At 39.1% G+C, this 23359-nt stretch overlaps 1 protein-coding gene across 1 annotated transcript; it reads left to right on the top strand.

The window, feature by feature from the left end:
• The first annotated feature begins 2524 nt into the window (after window positions 1–2524).
• Window positions 2525–22508, top strand: LOC121949903 (FYVE, RhoGEF and PH domain-containing protein 6-like). Its single transcript, XM_042495738.1, has 21 exons — window positions 2525–2897; window positions 4714–6559; window positions 10615–10753; window positions 11035–11102; window positions 12140–12170; window positions 15265–15416; window positions 16355–16511; window positions 16618–16705; window positions 17271–17321; window positions 17442–17500; window positions 17592–17663; window positions 17922–17990; window positions 18491–18574; window positions 18681–18760; window positions 18876–18978; window positions 19866–20012; window positions 20801–20906; window positions 21054–21148; window positions 21225–21353; window positions 21465–21604; window positions 21693–22508. The coding sequence occupies exons 1-21, from the start codon at window positions 2885–2887 to the stop codon at window positions 21727–21729; spliced, it is 3666 nt and encodes a 1221-aa protein (XP_042351672.1). The 5' UTR covers window positions 2525–2884; the 3' UTR covers window positions 21730–22508.
• The last annotated feature ends 851 nt before the right edge of the window (window positions 22509–23359 follow it).

Raw genomic sequence — 23359 nt, 5'->3', positions numbered from 1 at the left:
AAATATCATTGTGAAAACTGCCGTGTATGCAGCTTTAGTTTCCATTTTCTCACGTCTAATGTAAATTTTGTTTGTTCATGTGATAGATGTACGTCAGAGGGAAGCTGCTGTTTGTGGGCTACATATTCAGCCGTCACAGCTGCTCAGTCAGGGACCTTCAAAAGCAAATCTCCAGAGCCAGGGGAGACTACAGATTAGGTCTGAGTCTCCCTTCAGACTACAAGTTCAGGTACTGCTGCACCAGTGTGAATCTGATTTACTGTGAGAAACTCAATCATTACAGTCAGTAACACAGCAATACTGTGTGAATATAAGGGGATTAGCTTAAAACTGCTGTCAGTGATCAGTATGAAATTCAAAGTAAAATGGCATGACTAACTGACTTACAAATGATCCTTTTGTGAGTGAGGTAGTCCTTAAACTAAGTTTACTGCTTTGATTGTGATCAAAGGTGGTGTAAGAAGAATTCAAACAATTTACCGAAGTACAAGTACCAATACCTCACTGTTAAAATGCTCCATTACAAGTAGAAGTCCTTTATTCAGAGTTTTACTGCAGTAAAGGTATGGAAGTATCAACAACAAATTGTACTTAAACATCAAATATTAAAGTCACCCCTGTCAGTGTTATATCATTGGATTATTATTAATGATGTAGTAGTAGATGGTCAAGGCGGAGCCAGTTTTATCTGCTTCATACTGTTGGGTAGTTTAATAGTAATCATATTTTATAAACTGCTCCAACAAGTCCACATTAAAAAATATAAAATGTCTTAAAACAGAAATGCTCAAGAAAAATACAAGAACCTCAAAACTTTCATTTAAGTATTGCACATGAGTAAATGTACTTTACACTACTGGTGTACAAAGTGTTCTGTCATTTTATTGCAGTGATACAGACAACATCACTGCAGCCACAGATGCACACAACTCACAAGTAGCAAGACTGAAAGGAGGAGATGACACAACGCTGACTGCCTCAGTGGAAACGGAAAAGGTCAATCAGAGGTTTGTGACCAAACTCATACTTTAAAAAGATTCAAACTGCAAACTCCTGAAATGTATCTTTATGGTTTGCAACACATATTTTCTCTTTAATTCCTGTGTTGTCTTCTTATGCACCTTTACCATATTTGATTCTGTCCATGTTGTTAATGAATGCAGTCGAATTAGCAGCTCAGTGTCTTCTTCCTGAACAGGAAGTACAGTCGGGTCCATGAGCTTTCACAAAAACATCAGAGAGACTTTAGTATGAAACCGAAGAAGAACCCAGCACTCCCCCGTGTTCCTGTAATCACACGCTGAATATGCAAGGACGGGATTATATCCGTATCAGTCCACTGTACTTTAGGTTTATGTGTTACCAGAATGCAAATATCTTGTTTGTTGACTTTGTGGGTTGGCACTGCTGATTAGTCTAATCTGTACCTGATATGCAAAATGATTTTTGACATCCTGAGGAGCATGCGGAACAATCACTGACGTTTCATTTGGGCCTTTACTCACATAAAATATCTGTTTTCACTGTAATATTTCATGAGTGTATTTAATAAAAACGCCAGACTATCCAGTACTGATTTTTTTTTGTTTATTATGATTATCTGATATCTCTGGATCTTGACAAGCTGCTATTCACCTTCCTCCCCCATTTCAAAAATTGGATATATGTGCAATATGTGCACATACATTTTAAATACTGGAACATACAACTTTACATATAAAGACATATTTAAGATTTATATATGTATGTCTGGACATATAAAATGTAAAAATTTGGTTTTTGGTATGTGGGTGTATGCATATATGTTTAGTTAGTTAGAGTTAGATTTAAATTAATAAGTAAGCTGGTGATTTAGAATTCAAAGACTAGAAAAGGGATGGGATTAAATAAATTTGTATCATAGACCATTGCTTTTGCTTTATGTTTTTTTATTGTCTGTAAATATTACATTTTTGTCTGTTTGCATGTTCGTACAAACATTTCTTTATTTTCTTTTTTACATGTTTGAAGTAAATCAAATCACACATAAAAAAATAGATACTTGGCATTTGTGTATCAGTGTTGCAACGCAAGATACTATGCTGTATCATTTTTAACCCCAACCCTAATATATAACCTATTATTTAATTGAGAAATACGTCATTTACACATTGATGCTCTATATATTTTTCTTACAAAAAACGGTTTCTTTACTCCCTCCTGTTATCCAGAGCTGTTTCCTGTAACAGTGACTAATGAATCAACCTGGTGACACAGTTACAGCATGATGAAAGCACCACCCAGAAATGATGCGGGGGTTTTTGTTTGTTTTACTTCCTCAACTGTATCAAATTTAGCTTACAAAGCATCAGCTGGCTGCCATTCATGTTTAGTCTCTTAGTCACACTTGTGATATTAATATTGTCAATGATGATGATGTAGGTGGAAAGATACTGAATGTGTGGGTGGGGAGTTCTGAGTAAAGATGGTGCAGTCTAAATGCAGTTGGTAGATGTTAATCACATCAATAACCTTTCTTCAGAGCGTTCAATATTTTCTCTTACGCTGTTTTGACTTCGTTAATGTTACACTTAATTATGCTCTGGGGTTTTGTTTTGGTTGTCTTGGTAGCTTGTGGCCCCTGAGGACCCCTAGTGGATTGTTTGCGGAAACACAGAGGAAGCTGATTGGTTGATGAAGCTGGCAGCCAGTCAGTGCGGAGAGTGACCTGAGAGCAGCAGCAGGATCACATGTGTTGCTTCGAACAAAAGCGGAGAAATTATATATTTTTGGATGGATAACTTATTTGGATAGGAGTAGATGGATTGTGATGCATCCGGACACAAAATCTGGTTTGTTTCCGCGGCACTGAAGTAACAAAAACAGAAGCGAAGTGACAGAAGCGATGATGAACTCAGGTAAGTGACTGCAAACTCGGTGATTGACAAAGTTTTTGTTTTTTTGTAGTGAATACAACATTTCTACAGACCAAATAAATGGCAAATCAGGAAGCATAATGACGAGAAGTATGTATTTATGTGTGTTTTGGTTAATTATTTATTTCCTAGGGGCAGTGCAGATAAAGATCAGGAAGACGCAACAGATTTATGACTGTAGGGCGTCCAGCTGAAGCTAATCTGCTGCCACTGCATTTGTTTTTCTATGTTTGAGTTAAAACAGCCAAAAAAGTTAGTATAATAACATTTTCGAGATTGAAAAAAAAAAAACATCGGGAGACATAGATAAACTGTGTGCATGCAGCATTTAAGTATTCAGATCCCTTAGTAAAAGTACAAACATCTCTTACTACTAAAAAGTCATAGTAATGTAAAAGTAGGTAAGAAAAATCAGGGAAATAAAGTATTCATAAGTAAAAGTACTCAATGAAGAAACATTTGAATAAATTGTAATCAATCAATCAATCAATCAAAATAATGCAAAGGAAAAGCAGCAAGTCCTCATGTTTAACCCTTCAAAACCTGGATTGACATCACTGCTCAGTTCAGATGCCTTTTACAAGTATTTAAACCTTTGGACACTGAGCAAATTGTTTTGATTTGATCTTTCAAAAACATTGGGAAAAGGCAATGAGCAGCTTGGTAACAAATTAGTAGATTTAGAAAATTATATACATAGTACATACTTTTTAGATAATTCTCTCATTTGTTTTTGAATTTCCTCTTTTTTTTCCTTTTTTCTTCTTTTCCTTCCTTTTTTTTTGCTATTTTGTGGTTATTTTTGTGTTTTTTGTTTGTTTTGGTTTACTCATTTCATGTTGATTTTGGGGTGATTTTCGCTTCCCATGTTTTTGAAAGAATACAGCCGATATTTTGTAAGAGAAACTTAAGTTATCAAATATGGAGTAGAGGTACAATATTTACCTCTGAAATGTACAGGAGAGGAATTAGTAAGTGGCATGAGATTAAAGTATTTAAGTAAAGTGAAAGTACCTATAAAAGCCTGTTTGTTGTAAAGGTAAATGACTCTCAATGCAATTTTTTATTATAATATTTTGGACATGCCCCACATATTTCCCCATCAGTCAGCGAGCAGTTGATTGTGCCTAAAACCTCCAAAATCAAAATTCATTTGATTTACTTTCATAGCCTTGTAGATGTGTTTGTTGTCAAACCTGTGGCTTGCTCACTGAGGAAATATGTGCTGAGGGAAAAAAACAACATCCGTCCCTGTCAGCAGGTCAGAGTGTTATTGTTTTGTCCACCACAAAAGATTCTAGGACACCAGTTCAGCCAGATGCACCAGTTTGCATGACCAGTCCCTGCGCCCCCTCCTCCATTTCTCTCCCTCTCATCACCTCCCATCTGCTCCTCCTCCGCTTTCTCTGCCTGTTAACACGCACCATTAGCCGGATTACAGTGCTGTTGTGTGGAGTGGCATACATAAGCCATGTGATATTTGAACCCCCTGGAGAGGTGGTTCAGTACTTTACAGCACTTTTTCACTAAGCTGTCACTACGTTAGGATCAGTGCGAAGCAAAAGAGTTGAGGAGTGAATGATCAGGAGGGAAACATCTGTCCCTCTACTGAAATTGCATCAAATATACCATCTGGATATTCAGAATGTGCTTTTTTAATGTGTCAGATTATAGCCATAATCTTTTTTTATGTGTTTTGGATTTGAATCTGATTTTTGAGCCTGTTACACGAGGCTTTGATTCATAGTAGACAGTCTAAATTACAAGTTCACATTTTTTGTTTTTTATCACTCATCAGGCATGCAAAAGCCACCTGTGGCCCCAAAACCAAAGCTGGCCCAGCCTCAGAGGCCAGGGATGTCCCCCTCAACCCCCAGAAGAGACTCCTGCCTCTCGCTCCCTTCTCCTGGCACACAGAGGAGGGTTAAACCAGCTCTGGCCCCCAAACCCTGCCTCTCCAAACTCACTACTTCTGTGGAATCCAAACCACCAGCTTCAAAGAGCCAAGAAACCCCGCGAATCGAAGGTCTTCTTAACTCCCAAAATGCAAAGCAGCAAGAGAACAAAAAGCCAGACTGGGATTATATCATTCCTATTTGTCTGTGTAGCCAGGAAAACTGCATGTGCATCAGGAACACAAACAGAAAGCTTGTCCGAGGTACTTTGGATAACAGCGGAGAGAAAAAGTGCAAAGTTATGATCTCTTCTACTCAACTCACAAACCAAAAACCTCTTCAAGAAACTTTGGACAGAAATCTCAACACAGACATCAACACAGCAAGCGCTGTTAGGCCGTCCCTTCCATACAGAACGTGGAGCGATGAGGCAAATGGTAACGTCCTCCCTCAGAGCGTACCTGAAGCAGCTCCGGAGGAAGATGCTCTTGGCTCGAAGAAAATATCTTGTGTGCCCAAACCAGTCCCAGCAGCCTGGAGGAAGCCCATCCCTGTCCCTGTACCACGGAAACCCAGGATAGTCCGCCAGGAAAAGGTGGAGGAGGAGAGTGCGGAGATTGCGAGCCAGGATGTGAACGTCACAGAGGTGAAGGTGGAGGGGAAGGGCAGCTCATCAGTGTCTGTCAGTGTACCTGCTGGAAACAAGCAGTCAAGTTTTCTGTCTGTGAGGAAAGCCTGCGCTCAGCCGGCGCCTCCGCCCAGGAAAAAGCCTTTACTGTGTGCACCTGAGAAAGCACCAACCTCTGCTCCTCTGACGCTCCCAAAGGATGTGGAGGAGGAAGACCTGGGGTGGGACAGCAGCATCCAGGAGATGGAGGTATCGGTTGACAAGGAGGATGAAGAGGTGGAGAAAGAGGGAACGGATAATCGGGAGGGAGTCTACAGTGATTTCACACATAGTCCTCCTTCTTGCAGTTTACTCGATCAACCGGAGCCTCCTGCCGTCACCGTGGCAGCAGAGGACAGGGTGGTCAAGGTCACTCCCAAGAAGCCCCAGAGACACAGCAGCCCGATGGCATTTATGCAGAGGAAGGAATCCTCTGAGGAGAAAGAAGAGTTAGGAGATGATGAAAAAAGGCAGGACCCTCCGATACGGGACTGTGTTTTGAAGGAGAGAGTGATGAAGGAGCTTCCTTTGCCTCCTGATGAGGAAACGAGAAGTAAACTCTCAACACCTGGAATTACCAAGCCTTCTCGGTCCAGCAAACAGAGGGCCAAATCTTTCTCCGGTGCCGACCTCCAACGCTCTGATGGACAGAAGAGGAACTCTTTCCGGAAACTGCTGGATTTGAAGCTCTCTGTGAAGATGCTTCCCAAGCTGATAGTGAAAGGAGGCCAGAACTCAGACTGCACGGCGAATGAGAACGAGCAAAGTGTGGACGGATGTCAGGACTTCCCCGAGCATCTCAGAGCGCCACGTAAATTCTCCTGTCCGCTGATCGGAGTGGAGCAAAACGTGGACGGAGAGGAGTTCTCTGCTGTTTACTATGAGAACATGCCTCACTATGAGGAGATACCAGACTACATGAATGTACATGTGGCATCCCCTCGGACCTCCATCTCACAGCCTACACCCTGGCAGAGCTCACTGTATAACGACGAGGGCATATATGAGGAGCAGGAGCCATACATGTCCTTTGAGAAAAACCCTGGAAGCCAACAATGTCAGACCCCAACAGACTATGAGAGGTAGATTTATTTCTATGTCTTTGTCAAGTTTCCCTAAGAACCTCATATTTGATCTCATCTATGAATATATTGGGGGATTTCCCTTATTTTCTAAAGGGGAACAAGAAAATGCTGTATGAATGTAATATAACATAAAAACATAACAAAACAACATAATTAGACATAAAAAAAGCATCATCACCAGATATATAATGACACTAAGAACATAATAAGGACATTAAGTTAATTTTAGTCAATTTTAAGTCAATGTTAAGTTAAGTAAATTAAATTAAGTCTAGTTTTGTTAAGTTGAGTTACAAAAGTACAGTTCCAGCCCTGTGATTAGAGCTTGTTAAGCAGCTGAATTCTGCATGGGACAAATGATGGGATGCCTCTTTTAGTCTGCATTCTGGCCATGCTCTACCTGTGCCCTGAAGGTAAGAGCACATACTCAGGCCATAAAGGGCGCAGTGGATCTGCTGTGATCTGCTGAGTAATACTGCTCATTGGTCCGGTTATCTTGCGTTCCACTTTAACAACTCTGTACAGTTAGTTCTTGTTTTGTGCAGGAGTTTTTGCAGAAGATTATGACGTGACAGTGACGTTGACTTTTGACCTCTGTGATATAAAATGTCATCAATTTATCATTTTAACCTATTAGAAATTTGCATAACATTTGGTCATAATTAGCATATAGATTCTTGAGTTATGGGCAAAAACATGTTTTATGAGGTCATAGTGACCTTGACCTTTGAACACCAAATTCATATCAGTTCATCCTTGAGTACAAGTGGATGTTTGTGCCAAATTGAAAAAAAAACTCCATCCAGGTTTTCTTGAGATATCCCATTAATGAAAATGGGACAACCCACTAATATATTGCCTCCAGCAATGGCTATCGCCAGAATGGAGGCATGAAAATAAAAGGCTGTCCCTCCCAACCCAAAGCAGTGTAACAAGACAGGATACAAGTTTTCTCTAAAATTTTACATAAGAACAATACAACTAAAAATATGTTAGTACAGAAGAAAATGACACTTTGGAGCAAAATGCATTAAACAGCATTTAGAGAAGAAGTGCTTGTCTTGTCTTGCACTGCATAATGGACACTAGTACAAGGCGCTGCAAATGTCAGTCGCGCCGCCATGTTAAGCTCAAAAACAGATCTAATTACAGAGGGTGACTGTGTACCATTTGTAAAAAGGGAGGAACATAGAGAAGCTTGTCACTGTGTCTTTTGTTCCAGATTCCAGTCAGGTGAGTTTAATGTGGTGATACTGGTACGACGGCACACGTGCTTAGCCGTTCAGGTGCTGATGGATTGTGGGTTGACCTCATGATTAAGATAAATCTAGAATTGTTTTCATGCCAGAAGTCATAATCAGAGGCAACACTGCACAACCTTTGGCCTAAAAGCCAGGATTGTTTTGTCTTTTTAATGTTGAGGATAGAGGGCACTTAAAATGTTGCAATTCTTAAAGGGTCAGTTCATTTAAAAGTACAAAAAGACACTTTTTCTCAATTATCTCTAATGTTATCTATCCATGCAGATAATGTTGTTTTATTTGTTCAGGTTTATGTTGCTCAAAGTACTTTTAAACAGCAGTGTGTCTTTCTAGAAACCATGCTACTTTGCATAAGCCACAAAACCCAGTGTCCGCAGTTTTAGATGAACTCAAAGAAATGGTCACTACAAAACAGTTAGCTTTGTGAATGAAGATACTGCTGTTTCTTTCCTTATTAGATATTGAAAGCAATACTTCACAAATAAATGACCATTCTTTTATCAGTTACTCACAAAGTAGTCGCTTAAATTCACGAGGAAACTTTGTCTTTATGGCATGCCTCCACGGTGAACGAAGAATCCAAAAACGGAGAAGATTCTTGACGAATCACACAACTCCTGCAAAATAATCATTATAATCCAAGTCTCGTTTATACAGTCGTATGCTCAGTGCTTCCCATACACATGCATTAATGTTAAAACATTATTATTTAAAACGCTTTGTATACGAGTAGCATACCTGCACAGAGTTACAATGTACACGCTTTCCTAGGTGCTCTGCTCGTCTGTCGCTGAGACTGTTATGCATAAGTGTTTTAAGCTGTGAGATTTTAGTGAAAATGTGTGTGTTTTGGATAATTGGATCATAGTCCACAAGTTGTGTGAGAGTTTATAAACGGATGTTTTGATATAGTTTTGCTGTTGTTGAACGCGGCCCTCTCTTACATTTCTTAAGGAGTTCAACATAAAACAAAACAAATAATTTAAATACAAATGATAATTTTTTTTTGAGTGAAGTATTCTTTTAAATGCTGCAAGCCAGAAATTTTACAAAATCTAAGATGGCCACATGCGCAAATACACAGTTGCTCTTGGGAAGGTGAGAAATTATGCCTTTGGGCTAACTAATTTTATAAAATTTGGCTAGGGTTTTCAGCTTAGTGCTTAATTTATTTGCTCAATATAACCTCTAGAATACTATGAGAAGCCGCAGCATTCATTTTTGGTAGTAATGTCTTTAATGGTCCTTTAATGCAAAGAAGCCATATGTTGCATTATGAATGAGCAGTGAGCAGAAGTCAGTTGGAAAATAGGATTAGAGTTTGTGTAACTGTACGCTCGGCCTTGTGCAGCTTAGTGTGTCGCCCCTCTTTAGCTCAAACTGTGCAACAATCACATGTTTAAAAGAGCGGCTCACAAACAGAGAACAGTCACAGCTGAATGCAGCAGCTATTGTAAACATGCCACAGTGTGTCAGACCCACAGACTCTGGATTATTGCATTTGCTGCTCGGCCTTGGCCCATTTCTTTTTCGCAGTTTTGTACAGGGAGGAGCTGTTGTTTCACATGTACTGCTCCCACTGGGAATAGAGGCATTTTAGATATGTAGTTTCTCTGTGGTGCAGTTCCATTTTAGCAGCTCACTTGTAGTCATATTAAAGCTGTGTGTGTGTGTGATGGTTAGTGGTTTACAGTTGTTTGTCGTTTGTGCTTTGTGACCCGACTCGAAGCAAGCAGCTGGACCGTGTCATGTGACCGTGTTGATGGTTATCATTAAATGTTTATTCCGGTTGTGTCAAGTGCTCCCTTTCCTGCGAGTTCTTTTTTTTATGACTCCCACTGAATCAGTGCAGTATTCAAACATTGCTGGACTGACAGTTTTTCTTTCAAAAACACATTCTCCTTCAGATTCTGTGCTGACACTGGTGCTTTTATTTTAAACCTCATCTTCTTCCACCTCCTCTATAAATAACATATGACTTCGTTTTTATGCCCCCACACCAGCCACAGGCATTATGTCTGTGGGCTGTCCATCCCTCCATTCACCCATCCATCACTTTCTTTCTTGTGAATGTGATATCTCAAGAACACCTCTAGGGAAGTTCTGAATTTTTGGCACAAACATTCCACTCTGACTCAAGGATGAACTGATTAGATTTTGGTGATCTTTCATCTGTCTCATTCTTGTTAACATATTTTCCCATGAACACCTTGGGGGAATTTCTTCAAATTTATCACAAATGTCTACTTTGAGTCACAGATGAACTGATTAGAATTTGGTGTTAAAAGGTCAAAGGTCACTGTGACCTCACAAAACATGTTTTGAATGTTTTTCAAACAGAATACATGCTAATTATGTCATAATTTCACACCAGTATCCAGTAGGATAAATTGTTAAAGTGATAACATATGATTTCCAAAAGGTGAAAGGTCTACTTCACTGCAAAATCATAATGTTCTACAAAAGCAGTTTTCCAGCCTTCATTCAATGTCACAACTGAGGGACAGAAGGGGAGACATTTGGTCAGTGATGATAATTTTGGGTGTCCACCTTGAAATTAAGCTGATTGTGTAGATCTTCTGTGCTGCCAGGTTTAAAATAGTGCCAAGCATCCATATTTTAGAATATGTAACTTCCTTGGAGCAACATTTGAAGCATTAATAACCGTCGTGACGACATATAAGGCGTTAATTCCAGGTAATAAATGACTACAGCTTCCTCCAAAACAGCTGTACAGTTTGCATCTGCCTGTGTTCTCCTCTGACCTTAGCATTCTGCCCCTTTTGACAGAAGCTCTGTCGATGAGGAGGTGACACCCCTGGATGGTGGCCACTCCGATGATGACATCATGGCCAACACCTCAGAGGACGAGGGCGATAGCAGCTCCATCTCAAGTAAAGGAGACCCTGAGCAGCCAGAGGAGAGCACGGTGAGAAACAGACCCGGTTAGATTTATGACCTCAGTCCCTGGAAGTGCTCAGAAATACTTCCACCTCTCAGTCTTTGTCCTTTGTTGCAAGGTTTTATAGGTAACTTTTTAATTTGGTCGCGGGGGGAAGAACTTTTCTTCCTTTTGACTCTGCGTTGACTTGTTTTCAGTGACCTCTTATTGTGATTCACAGTGTGTATCTGCTGTGAGAGCTTTTGCTGTGATTTATTATAGTGCATTGTAATTCTGAGTCTGTGTCTTTGCACCTTTTTTTTTGTCAGACACAGAGTGGACAGAAGAAGAGCAAGATTCACCACATCGCCACAGAAATTATGAGCTCTGAGAGTGTGTAAGAGTCTTCATTTGTTTTTCACGATGTTCGGTCAAAACATGAAAAAAGAAACACTCACATTTTGGGGGTGTGGTATCGTTTTGGCTTTAGTTGCCCAGGTTTTGAGGTTTTTGCCTCCACCCTGAACATTTGTAGTGGAAGGAATGTTGTTTGTGGTGCTCACAATGTTAGAAAAATAGAGTTTAACATCTCATTTTGTTCTCTCTACTTTGGATCAGTGTTGTAGTACTCAAGATTGATTTCAAGACCACTTTTTGAAGGTCTTGTCTTGGAATTGACCCACGTTTGCTCAATCTTGTCTTGGTCTCACACAAAGAGAACTTCAAATTTTATTTCAAGACAAGTGTAGTGTAAGCCTGTTCCTTTAATTTCAGCTCCTTGGTGTTTTTATTGTTTTCTCACAGAAAATGAAGAAAATTTCCTGTACATAAAATTCACCTCTGCTTTGCCTTTTATTATTTTATCAAGACGTTTTTTATATAAAGTATGGTGATAAAAGAGGTGAATGGAGAGTAATCTTTATTGGTTTTCTGTGGGTGTTTTTTATGGGAATGTGGATCTTTCAGGTCAATTTGATGAGTGCCCATGGTTTTGCATTTTCCACATTTTCTTTTAAGTGTGTCATGCAGTATGTGGGCTCACACTGGTCTGGTCTCAATCTCAATACACTCTGGTCTTAGTCAAGACTTGGTCGCGATAAGGTCGTCTTGACGACAACACTGCTCTGGATAATAAACATGCATTGCTATCAACAAGGTTCACAGGGACTTTTTCTCTCATGTTACATGAAAACTCATGAAAAAGGTCTGCATATCATTAGAATAACACTGATTTTGGTTAAACGTAGCTCTTGAATGTTTAAATTCTATATTTTTATGATGTGAGCAACAGACAAGATTCAATTCACACCCATTGTATAGAGTGGAGACAGATATCTCAAAAATGTATGTTTTTAGGTAAGAGACTCTTTCTTTTCTATAACGATACTCATATGTTATAATCACTTTAATGCTCCCTATTATTTGTTTTTCTAGGTTTGTTGATGTCCTGAAGCTGCTTCATGTTGTGAGTACCCTGAAACATCACCACTTAATGTCATTTTACACCTTTATGTTTGCTGTGAAAGAAAACAGATATTTTAAACCTCCTAAAAAGGGGGGAAAGTGTAATGAGAAATCAAATTACATATTTTTACAGGTAGATAACTTTAAACGTATTATTTAGTGTACAGAAATTGGCCACATGTGAACTGGTGATGGTTTAAGGCCTGAAAACCACAAATATTAAACAGGCAACAATATATGATTGTTTTTCAAAAAATACCATCCTTATCTAAACATATGCAGCAAGCCACACGACATACAGTTAAAAAAGTTGAACTTCAGCTCCCCGTATGTTTTATCTAGTGCTAGTGTACTGGGTGAGCCCACATTCTTCATATGTGTTTCATTATGTTAGCCACTGGGACACACCCCATGCAGGAGAAGACTGCGTGTACAACCTAACTCCCATCGGTTTCGACCACACAGCTCACATTCCTCACGGTTTCCCCCAGACTTTCTGGTGCGATCTGACGGTAACACTACACCTCTAGACTTCAGTGGACTCATGTTGTCTCTTTGTGATGTTTTGAGACATTTAATCTGTAATGAATCCAAGCCACTGAAATGAAAAGCTGTACTTCCCTCAAAATAAATTTGAGAAACAATGTCAGAAGATACACTGTAGAGTAACCAAAGTATTTGTATCTATTGTCAGATCAGTATGACTCTAACCAACTTTAAAGGGACAGTTTACCCCAATATCAAAAAAATACATATTTTTCCTCGTGTAGTGCTATTTATCAATCTAGAAATCTAGAAATTATGACCCAGTTGCATAAGATAATCCACAGAACTTGTTGTGAGCAGTTTCATGTAGGAATTGTTTTCTTCCTACAAAACTACACCCATCAACCATATCACCATGCAGACGGTAGCAGCGTGATATGTAAACATTAATGGCTATAACGTTAGCTAGCTCATTGGTGCTAGGCTAACTAGCAGCAGATGCATACTTCCTCTGCACAGTGACATGGCTGATGTCATTTGGTAAAAAAATGTAGTTTCAACATGAAACTGCTCACAGCAAGATTTGTGGATTATCTTTAGTAACTGGGTAATGATTTCCTGAAAGAGACCTTACTGTTGACTTTTTCAAATGTATTTTTTTTTATTGTTTAAAGCACCACAAGCCAAGTGCGATCCAGTTACATTATATTGGAGAGAAAGCAGACATCTTGATGGTCGATATGTCCAAAACTCTGCAACTCACTCAAAAGCAATCTAGATTGATAATTAGCACTACAAGAAAAGGAAAAATACATGTTTTTGATTTTGGAATAAAGTGTCCCTTTAAAAGTCGGTTAAAGTCATACTAATCTGACAATAGATACAAATACTTTTGTTACGCTGCAATGTACTTTCTGATGTTTTTCACACACACAGACCGAAGCACAGCACAAAAATGTTCGCTCACAAAAAAAGGCAGTTTATGAGAAAATGATAATATAGCTTATGTAATTTAATCACAGCCAACAGGGATTAGACATATCTAATACATAGAGAGCAGACATACTGCTGACTGTCACGTAACCTTAGATCAAGAGCATAGGTTTCAATTTAACATTTGGGAGAGTACATATGAAATGGGGGGTTTGGGGCTGCTGTGGCATGAAATTTTGAGTGTCAGAAACTTAATGCTCTGCATTTTGGTGACTTTTTATGCACCAATTTGTTTCTTTTCAGCATCAATTTATGGTGTAAATGTCTCAAACCATGTCAAAATAAAGGTCCATTGCTACTTTAATGCTTTTATAGAAGGAAACCAACACACGTTCTTATTGTTGAGGGGGCTGTGTCCCACCTTTTATGGCTGCAGTGTTGCTTTACTTCAAAGTATAACTCATTTACTTGAAAGTTAAAGCCTTGTTTTGGTATTTTTAAGCCTTTTTATTTCCACAAAAAAGGATGAGTGTGACCAGATGTTTGGAGAGACAAAGGTCTCTAAACTAGATTGTAGAGGGACTGACTCATAAACACTGACTCCTCGTTGCAGAGCTCAGACAGGAAGTGCTCAGGTCTCTGTAGGCTGTAGAGGAATGGAGTCCAGTAATGAGGATCAGTCAAGTTCAAAAGAATATAGAGGTGACTTAGTATTTGTTCATTCTCCATCTTTGCTGGGCATTCAGCCAGCTTTCCACCCACTGATTGATAATAACTCCACATGCCATTTGTTGTGTGTTTTTATTTGAGTTATCAGTTGGCCCATATTTCCAGCGCTGCTCTGTGTGCTGTGGCTGTCAGGTGAAAACATAGTGTCTCCAAAAGGGCCATTTTCCAAACAGAAAGATAAGAAAAGCTTTGATAGCTTTTAGCATGATGAAAATGTGTTGTTTCATCTACTTGCTACACAGTCTAAGTACTTTCAATCCATATAATGATATGTAACCTTTTCATTTCAACATAAAAAGCAGCCAAACTAGTGCCACAGCTTCTTGTTGTTATTGTCCACTTCGCTCTTATATATAGAAAAAAAAATCACCTCTCACTGCTGATTCAGCCATGTCTGCATTGTAATCTTTTCTTATCTTGTGAATCATCCCAATTTGTTTCTAATTCCCTGCCAAATCCTCTTCCACATGACGCACCTCCTCCACCATCAGATCACACATGTTAACCACAGGAGCTCTCTACTGGGCGCCGCAGTCTGCCAGCAGTTTTATTTGCCATGTGTCCTCATAAACCACAAAAAAACTCCACATCATCAGAAAAACTAGCAGAAACAGCACCTTCAGGCTCTTCATCTTTTAGTCCTGATTCACAATATTGTGGAAATTTACAAATGTTTAATGCCACTTCTCTTGCTGTAGTGTTTCTGGAGCTTAACTCATTGTAGTGTTGTTTTGGTAAACATGATCAGACATTTTTAAAAGCTTAATGTTTTGTTCTTTATTGAGTTTCAGTAAGGTTAACTATTGATATACTGATGTACTGCATTTTCACAAAAGCCTAAAGAGAACAGGTTCAACACTTGACACACTCTGGGTTTCCCCCCTGTGTGCCTGAGTTCCTGTATTTGATCATGTGACTCTTTATCTGTGTGACTCTCTGACCCACAGGACTTCCGTGATGCAGCGTCCACAGCGTCTCGTCAGAGTGGGAAGCCGGTGATTGAGGAGCGTCTTCTCAACCAGATTCTGTACTACCTGCCACAGCTCTATGAACTCAACCAGGACCTGCTCAGAGAGCTGAAGCAGAGAGTGGCCAAATGGTAAAAAAAAAAATAATTAAAAAGAGTTTTTACTTTGGTGTGTTTTGATCAGTGCTACTGCTAGCAATGTATTCAAATCAAGTCAGTTTTATTTATTAAGCCCATTATCACAAATCACAATTTGCCTCAGAGGGCTTTACAGCATACGACATCCCTCTGTCCTTAGATCCTCACCTCGACTACGAAAAACTCCCCCCAAAACCCTATAACGGGGGGAAAAAATGATATTACCTATAATGTAGCCAAAGGTATATGGACACACCTGTCCCTATTTTTAGACATACATATACATGGTTGAAGGTCATAGCAGCGGCCAAAGGAGAGCCTGTTAAATTTTGGAGTGGAAACACAAATTATTTTATACTTTGTTTACATTGCGAGATAGGGCATTTGACACGGGCATAAATGCCATACATCATAAAATCCAAAAGATGGTAGTAGAGTTTAATAGTGACAAAACATAGACACTAAGAAACACAATGACTTATGGCTGGGTTGCACCAACATGGAATTATTTAATCTAACATTAGCTTGAATCAGAGCAAAGCCAGGTTTACTTAAAAAACAAAGGTGACATAACATAAAAGCAAGTATGTAAAAGTGAGTTTAAAAAAGTGATTTAATAGATGTCTCTTATTCTGCCAGCCTTATCTCCTCAGGCAGGTCGTTCCAAAGTCGAGGGGCTCTAATGACAAAAGCACGGTCTCCTTTAGTTAGAGGCTGTTTTCTATGGTTTTAAGATAAATCTTAATGTGTTAAGTACATAACTGTGTAAACACTGTTTATGTATGTGTGTATACTATTTGTATACTTTATTATTACTCCTACAGGAATAATGTACCATGGGTTATTGCACAGCTTAATTATGCATACATTATCACCGAGGTGCCAGAGTGTCTAGTTTATTTCATTCTGCTTTATCCTGTCACTGTGTACAGGGATGAGAATGCCCGGCTGGCAGACATTTTCGTAAAGAAAGGGCCCTATCTGAAGATGTACTCCACATACATCCGCGAGTTTGACAAGAATGTGGCTCTACTGGAAGAGCAGAGTAAGAAGAACCCGGCATTTGGCGCAGTGGTACGGGAGTTTGAGGTAATGAGGCTTGCTTTTCCTGTTTTCTGTGTCTTGATTGGTGATTTTATTCCTAGAGGATGTGTTATTTGTAATATGTCTTTTTTTTTTTTTTTTTTTGTACAAGGCCAGTCCACGCTGTGCCAACTTGGCTCTGAAGCATTATCTCCTGAAGCCTGTTCAGAGGATTCCTCAGTATCAGCTGCTGCTCACGGGTACATCTGCAAAAGAGACATTATCACCGCATTACATTAATCACATATCACGTTAATATTCAATTTCATTTTCTTGACATTGTCTATAAGTCAAAGTCAAGTTTTATGTAACTCCAAAATCATTTTATTGTCGTTGTGGGCTCCTAAACTTTGCGTGTGTGACCGATGTCTCATTACTGGCATCATGCTGCCCTCTGGTGTCCACACAAAGCAAAAATAGTTTGGCATTTCTGTCTTGCTCCTTCAATCCTCATATAATAAGATTTTTGAAGTGCTGCCCAAATCAGATTTGGTGACATAACACAAGCTTTAACATGAGTGAGCTTAGCGTTTCATGAGTCTAATGGATCAGGGTCGATCCCTCAGGACCAAAATGTGAGGAATGTTTGTCACGTCACTGTTGTGTAAATGCATTATGTAAGCACCTGCAGACCTTTTTATCTGGGATTTTAATTTCAGATTATGTTCCGGGAATTTACAGTCCAACAGTGATCACTTGTAACCCAGTGGACAAAGTAGTTTCACTGCTGGCGCTGACACTTACATATTTCTCACTGTGTTTCAGATTATCTGAAAAACCTGTCTGAAGACTCAGATGATTACAAAGACACACAAGGTAAACCAAGAGGGCATTTTAATATCTACACACTGTAAACTCACCTCATGGTGTCAGTGGACTGGAAACATTGTCTGTCATGAATGTGATGTACAACTTTTCACATTTCTATCCACTCAGCTGCCCTTGTAATAGTCAAAGAGGTCGCCAATCATGCCAATGACATCATGAAACAAGGGGTAAGAATCAAGAAGAGATCAGACATATTCTATTAATGCGCTGATGAAATGCTCCATATGGGTTGCTGATATCCACTTTTTTTCTTCTAAGGATAACTTCCAGAAACTGATTCAGGTGCAGTGCAGTCTGAATGGTCATCACGAGATAGTCCAACCTGGGCGGGTAAGACCATTTAAAAATTAACCATTTGTAAATCTACCTACAGTAGATTGTTTCTACATGAAAGCCACAGTAGTATTATTTTATTTTTTTAATTTAAGCACATATGACAAAAAGTTATTTTTATAAATATTATTTTTCATGCAATTTTTTTCCCCAAGCACGAAAGGTAAAAGTCAGAAAATACCCATCATGCTCATCAAACTAAACACATGTAAAACAAAAGACATGATGTGATCGTACAACATTTTCCTGCTGCAGATCTTTTTGAAAGAGGGCATCCTGAAGAAGCTGTCCAGGAAGGTCATGCAGCCCAGAATGTTCTTCTTGGTACAGTAAAACACTTCCTTCTCTTATTTCATTCTCAAACAACATAATCAGGATAATTCTGCAGTGACTGTGTGATCTACCCACGACAAACCACTACACGCTCTCCTACCTGAAGTTAGTCCAGAGTGTGTTGTGTGAAGCTTTGATTGTGATCAGAGAGAAGCTCTTTCTGGCTTTCAGATAAAGCTTTTTTATTCTTGTATCAAACAGAATTGCTGCTTTCTACTGCTGCTGTGAAGATCCTCAGGGGGTTATAGATCAGAGACTTACTGATTGTCCTGATAAAGGCTCAAATGTGATCGAGCCCCTTGATGATACGACCTCAAACTTTGTAGCACCTCATATCAATGCATTATGGTGGTTACTGAAGCCAAAAATATTGAAATCAGTTTGTTTATAACAGTATTTTCTTAATCTCATTCTGAGCCGCTATGTGATGTTTTCAGAAAAGACAGAAGGGAGAGAAAGTAATTCATGCTCCTTTGTTGTTTCTTCTATAGTTTAACGACACGTTGCTGTACACGACTCCTGTCCAGTCAGGCCAGTACAAGTTAAACAACATGTTGTCTCTGGCTGGGATGAAGGTGAGTACTTTGCTCCCTCACACTTGTCATCTTTTCACATGCATATCTTATAAACCCAGGATATGTTATACGCTGCCATTACAGCTAACCATGAGAATAATTACAGGTGAGCAAACCAAGCCAGGAGGCCTATCAGAATGAGCTGAAGATTGAGAGCGTGGAGCGCTCCTTCATTCTCTCAGCAAGGTAATCAAACAAAAGATATCTCTTGTTTCATGGCAGTCGTCCTGTGTTTTTCCTTGCAGTGCACAGGTCAGTGAATACTGTGTAGGTGTGTATTCACACTGTTTTCTCTCTGCAGCTCAGCCACAGAGCGAGATGAATGGCTCGAGGCCATTTCCACGGCGATCAGTGACTACACTAGGAAGAAGATCAGTTTTATATCTGGCAAGCCTCCAGAAGAGGTACGATAGCAACCTCAAGAAAACGAACTTCAAACATTTCCTGTTCACAGTGTGTATGAGCCGCTGCTCTAGTGATGAAAACAAACAAGTCTATTTTTTATTTATTTTTATTTTTTTCATGTTATTTGGAGCATTCAGCATAACCAAAGTGTGACTCAGAGCGAGCTTGATTCCGTCAAAGGCAAAACAAGAAGCATGACGTGCGGTTGACCACACACTCCTGCCTGATAACCAATTTTGAATGAAAATGCAGCAATATCTGTCCATTGCATCAACTGCAAATACAAAGCACCACAAATAACCAAAAGTTAGGCTCGTTTGAACGTTTATGAGTTATGCTGTGATGTCGTTACCAGAAAAGAAAACAGACTGTCTTTTTTGCTTAAGAAAACCTTAACTTTATGGTTGCACTCATTGTCATTTTCATGAACACAGTGAATAAACGAGGCTGTACAGACACTATGAAAATGACATATTATAACCTTTTCAAGTCATTTTCCATTCTTAGTTATAACAGACTAAAAAGTATGGGGGAATAGTAATATATTTTTTATTCAATATGTTAAGGGAAAATAATAAGAGCATAGGTAGCACTGGTTCGTTTACTTCTTTTTGGGCAGAGATAATTGACAGTGGAAAGTCATACAAATTTACGCGTAGAAATTTGGACTGAATGGCCACAGTTGGTAAATGTAGTGAAGTTTTCCAAAGGCTAGCTATTTGTAATCAGATACCAAAAAATGGTCTGACAAACCTACCAAGAAGTGTGAAAGTTTGGGTCTGGAAACTGTAGAATTTTGAAATGTAAAATGCATAGGAACCCTGGTGTGAGTGATCACTGCTAACTCCTGTGTTTCTGTTGTTTTTTTTTTTCAATTTATATTCAGATTGAGCTGAGAAATTGTGATGATGGTGCTCCTTTGGGATCCAAAGCTCCCATATGGATCCCTGACCCTCGGACCACTATGTGTATGATCTGCACCTGTGAGTTCACCCTGACGTGGAGGCGACACCACTGCCGCGCATGTGGAAAGGTAAAGTGACAAAAAGCGCAAAAAACAAATGTACACTGAAATGCAACACTATTGTTTTTGCTTCCCTTTCTAGCAGGTTTAAGTGTTAGTGTGCACTTCTCCTTTTCCAAGATAATCTATCCTCCCAACAGGTGCGGCATATAAAAATACATCATTTCTGCACAGTGGGACATGGGATGGTCACAGTAAAAGGCCACTCGTGCCATTGGCATGCTGACTGCAGGAATGTCCACCGAAGCTGTTGCCCATGAATTGAATGTTAAGTTCACTACCATAAACTGTCTCCAGATTGGTTTGCACAACATGACATGCATGCTCACCCCACGTCACCCAGTGAGCATGTTTGGGATGCTTAGCGTTCATGACGGCGTGTTTCAATTCCTGCCAATATCCAGCAGCTTCACACAGCCGTTCAAGAGGAGTGGTTCTTTAATTGTGACTATCCCAAGACACACCAGTGTAGTAATGACGCTGTTTAATCAGCATCTTGATATGCCACATCTGTCAGGTGGATAGAAGTGCTCACTGACACTGATTTTAACAAATTTGCCACCAAAATGTGAGAGAAATAAGTATTTAGTGTGCATAGAAAAGTCTTAGATCTTTAACTTAAACCTGTGAAAAGTGGGTACAAAAACAAAAATGCTGCATTTAAATTTTTGTTTGTCAAAAAATCAGCAACAAATGTGTGATGCAAAAAAGGTGGCTTAAACTGTACGAACAGAGTTGCAAATTAACTGTTGTAAAATAAAACAGTTGTCACAAAATAACATATTTTATGCCATCAGGTTGTGTGCCAGTCGTGTTCCTCCAACAAATACTGTCTTGAATACCTAAAGAACCAGTTAGCACGAGTGTGTGACCAGTGCTTCACTGTTCTTCAGCAGCAGAAAAGTACGTCTGGCTTTCCTCTAAACATCTGATCCAAACACAGTCATCATCATATTTTTTTGTTTTCCTTGCCTGAAACATCAGTGTGGATTAGACTCCACAGATTGGTATTCAGTGCATTCAATAACTGCATGTTCCTGTGTTCAACAGGTGAGCAGGTCCTATCAGCAGCAGTATCTCCTGGAAGCAGAGCGACATTTGCTTTCTCCAGGAAGCAGAAGAAGATACCTGCAGCCCTCAAAGAGGTGACAGATATTCTGTCACGATCGACATGCGCTGTTGGCTATTGTGACCGGATAACTAATCGAATGTCTGTTTTAGGTGTCGGCAAGCACAGACAACTCCTCCATGAGTGGTTATCTGCAGAGATCAAAGGGCAACAAAAAGCAGGGGAAGAGGCTGTGGTTCGTTATCAAAGACAAGGTCCTGTACACGTACGCTGCAAGTGAGGTAAGATCTCCTACTTGTATCAGTGAAAGCCAAGTGTTGCGTTAGAATTACACCAAAGGGGATTTGACCTATGTCCGTATAACATAAGTCTATCATTGTGTCTTCCTGCAGGATGTTGCAGCCTTAGAGAGTCAGCCCCTGTTAGGGTTCATGTTGAAAGTTGATTCATCGCAGAAGTTACAGTTTAAGCTTTTTCACAAAAACACGCCGTACTACATTTTTAAGGCTGATGACGTCCAAACAGCACAGAGGTACAGTATAAAGAAAGGTGCCACATATTGGTGCATATGGTGACAGCAATAATAACACTAATAATAATATTTTTTGTTTTTCTTTCAGGTGGATTAACTCATTCAAAGAAGCCACGGTGCTTTAGTATCGGTACACAGCGGCGTGGAGCTGTTCAGCACACATTTTTTTTTACCTCAGTGCTCTCTGAATTCTGTTAAAAGCATCTAGAGACCTCATGTTAATTGCACTGAAACATCCAAATATGTTATTTTATTGCCTTTATCGGACATACTGTACTTTTTTCATTCTTTTAAAAGGATTAGTCATGTTATATTTGTATGTGAACATGAATCTTTTCCATCAGGATGTATGCAGTTTGGCTGCAATTTTAGAATCATATGCCAAAATATGTAGCTCTTTTAGACTTTTTTTGTTACATATTAATTCAAGTTTTTAGTAATCTGCTTGGATCTCTGTAGCATAGACTTGTTAATAAAAACCCATTGTAAATAGATTTGTAATGAATATTGTAATAACATTTTGACACACCTGTAGAGGTAAAAACAAATCATGTAGATCTTTTTATTTGGTTAAAATAATTTTCACACTCATGCAGCTGGCTGTAGAACACATTCTCTTCATGCTTTTGTAAGAAACTTTCACTTTCTATTATTAAGCCTTTCTGTAAACCTGAGTCTAATCTGGAGTGTAATGGTGTATCAGGGGAATGCTCACTATTTGGACAGAACTGTACCATAATGTGTATTATTTAAGTAACTCAAATAACTGTAGATAGATGATATCCTTACACTCATACCTTAAATGTAAATATAGAGGATTGTAAATGAACTGTAATCAAATTACCACAAATCTCAGTTTTGTTATTTAAATTCTCTCACTGTAATAAACGTTTGTTTTACTGTGCTTTTTGTCATCATCATCTGTCAGCTGTAGGGACAACAAACAATTTGGCTGCACATTAAAATGATGGAAAAGCAATGTGTTTAATAGTCAGCAGATAGGGAAATAAATTACATAAACATGTACTGTAACTGAATTGCATTTTGAATAAATCATATTTTTACTAGACTTTGATATCACATCCACTTCAGTGTAAAAATTTAACTTCTATTGCACAACATAAGCTCTAATCACAGAGCATTCACTCTGCTCAACAAACGCCTCTTGCTTTAGAGAGGAACACAGTTGAAACAATCAAAGAGCTACTAGAACCATAGCCAAGAGACGGGGAGAAGAAAACAACGAATTTGTCGGAAAAGAAGCCAATTAAGTATGCTTGATTGTTGAAAATTAAAGTACTTAAAATGCCAAAAACAATTATCTCTGATGCCATATTCACAGGATATAGCCTGCTCAAAATCATTCCCAATAGCTTTTTTTTTTTTTAAATCCTGCAATTATTGTGTACACTATTTGGGTTAATTGTATAGTTTATCACTTGTTCTGTACTGTTACTGCTTTGCATTAACTATAATATGAATTATCCATAAATTATCACTTAGTCAGGGGTCAACAATGATTGAAAAGGGGTCCTTTAAAGACCAGTGCCAATAGCCGTCCTCTTTGTGGTCATAATATTGTTGTGTAAGTGTGTGACTTAGTTATACACTGTATGATCTTACAGATAAGCTATAACTCATATGCAAAAAGTAAAAAACTGAAGTCAAGTAAACATCACAGTTTGTCAGGTTGACACACACACACACACACGCGCGCGCGCGCGCTGGGGCAGTCTGTGAACCGCGGCCCTCTCA

The sequence above is a fragment of the Plectropomus leopardus genome, chromosome 11, assembly GCF_008729295.1.
Source record: "Plectropomus leopardus isolate mb chromosome 11, YSFRI_Pleo_2.0, whole genome shotgun sequence".
NCBI classification, from domain to species: Eukaryota; Metazoa; Chordata; class Actinopteri; order Perciformes; family Serranidae; genus Plectropomus; species Plectropomus leopardus.
The sequence above is the reverse complement of the archived record's forward strand: the minus strand, read 5'-3'. Positions and strand labels throughout refer to the sequence as shown.